The sequence below is a fragment of the Ipomoea triloba genome, chromosome 1 (assembly GCF_003576645.1).
Source record: "Ipomoea triloba cultivar NCNSP0323 chromosome 1, ASM357664v1".
In the NCBI taxonomy this organism is placed as follows: domain Eukaryota; kingdom Viridiplantae; phylum Streptophyta; class Magnoliopsida; order Solanales; family Convolvulaceae; genus Ipomoea; species Ipomoea triloba.
In genome coordinates this window covers 22,017,608-22,023,607 of record NC_044916.1, presented here as the reverse complement: position 1 = coordinate 22,023,607, position 6,000 = coordinate 22,017,608, and the positions used below count along the sequence as shown (strand labels likewise).

Sequence of the window (6,000 nt, the reverse complement as noted above, 5' to 3'; positions counted from 1 at the left end):
TGGATGATGGGAGTGGGTTCGAGCCTCAATGGAGACAACTGTTGACTCATTGTGCCAATACTACATTGTAACTGAGTTAGTAGTATTCAAAAAAAAAAAAAAAGTACATCTGGAAGAACATGCTGTTGACACATATATGACTTTTTAATTTGACATTCACATGCACTGATAGAATAATTGTAACTAGTAAATTACCCGTGCGATGCACGGATTAAATTTTTATATTATATATTTAAATAATAAAATTAAAGATGAAGCTATAAATAATTATAATATTTGAGAGTTTACTTATGTAACTTTTGATGGCTATTTTATGGGTTAAATTTTTTTTTTCAATAACTTGTGAGGACCATTTTGTGGTTCCTATTTTTATTATTCACCCATATATACACTATCCACCTCATTAGCAAACATACAGGATTTGTTTAATACAAGATAAAGGATTTGACTTTGTAAAATATTTAATAGTATTTATAACAGTTTATAATATTTTCTATATGGAAAGAAACATCCTAAAATCAATGATAAAACATAAAATACACATGTGGTATATATACTTACTAGTAAATTACCAGTGCGATGCACAGATAATACTTATATAGTTTCTTTATTTGAATATTAAAATCAATAATAATTTGTAAAATATTTATTTTTTAAGTTTACAACAAAGTTTTGCTTAGAAGATAATGAATACATAAGTTGTTTTAGAGGATTCACTTCAACGGAAATTAATATAACAATTAATTTCTTTAAAAACTTATTAATCATTGATTCGAAATTACAAATTATTAAATCCTTTGTGTCAGTTTTCCCATTATGTTTTCGATGATTGAAAGTATGAGGTGATGATAATGGGAGTTGGATACTTTCATCAACCAAAGCCATTATATTAATGGATGATCGGATACAATCAATTGATGCATACACAATCACACACACATTTTTTTTTGAAAACAACACACACACATATATATATATATATAGCAATGGAAAGCGCGTTGCTTTTCAAATTTCTAGTCTCTTCATAATTTTCTTTTTAAATTTTTTTCCAAGTGGGCAAAGGATAAACTTTTGTTTATTACTAGTAAATGTCATGGCAAAAAATATAAACAACATAAAAAACACTGTTAGCATACTAAGAATTAAAATATTGTAATGTTAAAACCACAAAAAAAAAAATTGAAGGCACACGAACAATAACTAAAAAATAAAAAAAATAAAAATAAAATAAAAATAAAGCACACAAAACTGCCTTCCATCTTCCTTTTGGCAATTCAAACCTATTTTATTTTACTAGAACAAGGAATATCATTAAGAAATGGATCAAGATCATATCGGCAATAAAGTTCAAAAAGTTGAGTTTTAATATCTTGAATTGAGAAAAGATTTTGTATGGTATCAACTCTAAAAGAACAAAGAGTCGGGTAAATATATTTATTTATTTCTTATACTAGGTCATTGGTAATTTTTCTTTTTTTTTTTTATAATTTTTGTTTTAGGATAATGGCCATTGATGAAACTTGGATGGAAATTTCTGATAGATCATTGCCACAGTATGAAAAAGGAGTTAAGGTCTTTCTTGAATTTGCGTTCAAAAACCTTGATAAATGGAGAGATGTCCGTTGTCCATGTAAAAAATGCAGAAACATTATTTTTAGGGCACACCAAATCATTTATGAACATTTAATGTTAAATGGGATAAACAAAGATTACAAGCAGTGGTACCATCATGGAGAAGATTTTGAACACTATGAAGAAGAAGAAGATGATGATGATGATGATGATGATGATGAGAGATATACAAGTGATACTAATGATGGAATGCGAGATATGTTAGATGATCTTGGACATGGCAACACAGAGTTTTTTGGCCAATTTAATGGTCAAAATGAAGGAGGTGATGGTCCTAGAGGTAATCCTACTAGTCCAAATAAAGAAGCTACTAAATTTTATAGATTATTGTTAGAATTGGAGCAAGAGCTATATCTTGGTTGTGAGGAATCTTCCACGTTGTCATTCATTGTTGAACTATTGAATTGGAAATGTCTATATGGGATTAGTGCAAATGTTGTTGATGGAGTGCTTCAAATAATGAAAAAATGGTTTCCTAAAGGTAACAAAATTCCCAACTCATTTTATGATTGTAAGAAAATTTCTCAAGATTTAGGTCTTTCTTATGAGAAGATAGATGCTTGTGTAAATGATTGCATACTTTATAGAAATAAGTATGCGAATGCTCATTGTTGTCCAACTTGTGGTGAACATGGATGGAAGAATGATGGGAAAGCCATGAGAATGGGTAATGAGCATGATTGTAGGAAAAAAATTCCACAGAAAATCTTGCGATATTTTCCCTTAATTCCACGCTTGCAAAGATTGTACATGTCATCTACTATTGCTAAATACATGAGGTGGCATAAAGAAAAGTTATGTAATGATGAATCTATGGCACACCCGGTTGATTCTCCAACTTGGAAACGTTTTGATGTTGTGCATCCCTCTTTTGCAATAGACCCACGTAATGTTAGACTTTGTTTAGCAAGTGATGGTTTTAATCCATTTGAAAATATGAGCACCTCTTATAGTGTATGGCCAGTTGTATTAGTTCCTTATAACCTCCCACCATGGCTTTGTATGAAAGATCCTTATTTCATGACGTCACTTTTGATTCCTGGTCCTAAAGCTCCTGGAAATGATATTGATGTATACTTAGAACAACTGATTAATGAATTAAAATACCTTTGGGAGAAAGGTGTAAAGACCTATGATTCATTTTCAACGAGTAATTTTCAGTTACATGCAGCTATTTTATGGACCATAAATGATTTTCCAGCCTACGGTAATTTATCGGGATGGAGCACTAAAGGAAAATTGGCATGTCCTACCTGCAATCTTGAAACATCTTCTCGTAGGCTTCCCAATGGGCATAAAACATGCTATCTTGGTAAACATCGTTTTTTACCAACTAAGAATCCTCGGAGAAAAAATGGTAAAGCATTTGATGGTACCAAAGAAAATCGTAGTGCACCAAAACAACTCTCACGGGATGATATTCTTGCACAGTACAATGAATTTTCTTAGGTGATGTTTAGTTTATTTTACGCATTCATGTGTTATTTCACTTATTAGTCCAATGCTTGTCAATTTTTGTTCTCTTACATTACAATTTTTGTTAAACAGGTGACTTTCGGTAAAAATCCAAAGAAGAGGAAACGCGGAGATGTTCTTTTACTAAAGTAGGGAAAAAATAGTAATTTTTTCCAACTCCCATATTGGAGAACACTTGAGTTACGGCATAATCTTGATGTCATGCATATTGAGAAAAATGTGTGTGATAACATAATTGGAACTTTATTGAACATTGAGGGGAAAACAAAAGATACTATACACACTCGTTTGGATTTAGAATTAATGAGTATACATCCTGAGCTTCATGCAACTCCCACAGGTAATGACAAGTATGTGTTTCACCCTCCATGTTATACACTATCTAAAGAAAAAAAAAACGAAAATTTTGTCAATTCTTAAATGATCTACAAGTTCCAGATGGCTATTCATCCAATATATCTCGACGTGTGAATATCACTGAATGTAAGATTTTTTGATTGAAATGTCATGATTGCCATGTGTTTTTACATAGATATATTCCTTTGGCTATACGCGGTTTGCTAGGTAAAGAGGTGTGTGAAGCTTTAATTGAGTTGTGCACATATTTTAGAGAGTTATGTGCTAAAGTTTTGCATATTGATGATTTGGAGAGACTTGAAAAATCAATTCCTTTTACACTTTGTAAGTTAGAAAAGATATTTCCTCCCTCATTTTTTGACATAATGGTGCATTTAACAATTCATCTTGTGAGTGAGGCTAAACTTGATGGACCAGTACAATTTCGATGGATGTATCCAATAGAGCGATATTTGCGTACACTGAAATCATATGTGAGAAACAAAGCACGACAAGAAGGATCAATTGCTGAGGCATATATTGTACAAGAATGCTTGCATTTTTGTTCTAGATATTTGCATGGATCTAAAACTACATTTAATCATGTTGGGAGAAATTATGAGGAAAGTGATGCCTCCTGTCACTCTGGGTTACAAGTTTTTTCACAAGCTAGTAAGCCTTTGCTTGGAACAAAATAGATTGAGTTGACTTTAACTGGATGGCCCGAAGCTAGAATGTATGTAGTAGAAAATTGTGAAGAAGTTACAGAGTTTGCCAAATAAGTTTCTTTAAGTTCTAAATAGTGATTCTATGTGTATATATATATATATATATATATATATATATATATATATATATAATATATATATTATATATATATATCATATTACTTGTTACTATTTTTTTTTACATGTAAAGCATGCATAAAGAAATACTAATGAGTGATGATCCGAGAAATGTAGAAAAAAGACACAAAACTGAATTTTATTTGTGGTTCAAAAAATATGTGAGTACTATAAATCTATTTGTACATATAATCTTTTAATTTCTACAGACTTAATTTAAAATTTTATTAACTATTATTCATGATAGGTCAATGAATTACATAATGAAGGAAGTGAAATAGTCACTGATCAATTGTTGCATTTAGCTTATGGGCCAGACAGACGTATTTATTGATACAAAAGCATACTTATCAACGGCTGGAGGTTTAATATAAAAGACAGGGATTTTCAACTAAAATCACAAAATAGTGGAATTCTTGTAAAAGGTGATGCAGGTACAGGTAACTTGGATTATTTTGGTGTATTAGCAGATATCATACAGTTAAATTACCAGGGAAGAAATAATGTTATTTTATTTAAGGCCGATTGGTGGGATGTTGATCATAAAACGTGATTCAAAGTTGACAAATTTGGGTTTCCTATGGTTAATATTACACAGAAGTTACAAACTGATGAACCATGTTTTAGCTTCTCAAGCTCAGCAGGTTTACTATGTAAGTGATATTAAGGAGCCTAATTGGCATGCTGTTGTCAAGACCAATGTTGCAAAAATCCCGCCTAGGCGCCGATTAATCCCCGTCTAGGCACTAGGCGCTGGTCTACCGCCTAGCATATCACATTAAATGGTTGTCTAGGCGGCTGGCCGGCTAGGCGACCGCCTAGGCCGCCTAAACTCCGCCTAGGCCGCCAAAGCACCGCCTAGGTCGCTTAGGCGTCGACTAGACCGACTAGGCCTTCTAGTCGGTCGATTAACTATTGTTCTTTTTTTTAATGGGTTATTTCACTCAAAACAACATCGTTTTGAGCGAAATAATCCTAAATTGTACAAACTTATATTTTTTAGGTTAATATTTAATATTTTAGTATTAACTATTAAAGTATTATATAATTTATATTTATTTTTTGAGTTCTACTGACTCGGTTACAATGTAGTATCTGTTCATAGCTACTTTCTCAACCTACTGAAGTACAAAGAGTCAACAGATGCCTCCACTGAGGCTCGAACCACTCCCTTCCACATGGGAGTGTACACCGGGTGCCGCTTGACCACAAGGCCTTTGGCATATAATTTATATTTATTAGTCTTTAAAAAATTAAAAATACTTAAACAAATTTTTAAAAAATAAAAAATAAAATAAAAAAATACACGGACGCCTAAGCGCCGATTAATCCCCGGCTAGACGTCCTAGGCGCTAGGCGCTCCCCGAGCGCCCAGGGAGCGCCTAGCGATTTTTTCAACCATGGTCAAGACAAAGCCTCGTGATTTCTATGATCTCCCTGATGATGTTTTAGAAGATGAACCATGTCAATTCAAGAAAATGAAAATTTTGGCTTACACGGTTCTAATTTGGAGGACAATAATAATGTTACAGTATTGCATAGGCCCAATTTGGATGCTACAACTGCTGAAGTAAGCTCATCAAATATTAATCATGAGTATCGAATTGAAGAAGATCGATGAAACTGATAGTGATGGAAGTGCTTTTATTAATGATGATGATGAGATTCCGACAACGGAAGATGAGGAAGCTAATGATGATTGAGTATTATA

The 6,000-nt window shown here is 32.4% G+C and overlaps 1 protein-coding gene across 1 annotated transcript; it reads left to right on the top strand.

Moving 5' to 3' along the window:
- The first annotated feature begins 1,821 nt into the window (after positions 1-1,821).
- Positions 1,822-3,081, top strand: LOC116010498. Its single transcript, XM_031249934.1, has one exon. The coding sequence runs from the start codon at positions 1,822-1,824 to the stop codon at positions 3,079-3,081; it is 1,260 nt and encodes a 419-aa protein (XP_031105794.1).
- The last annotated feature ends 2,919 nt before the right edge of the window (positions 3,082-6,000 follow it).

Bases quoted from the DNA above. Each gene is read 5' to 3' on its own strand.
- LOC116010498 (XM_031249934.1), top strand. From the start codon at position 1,822: ATGCGAGATATGTTAGATGATCTTGGACATGGCAACACAGAGTTTTTT.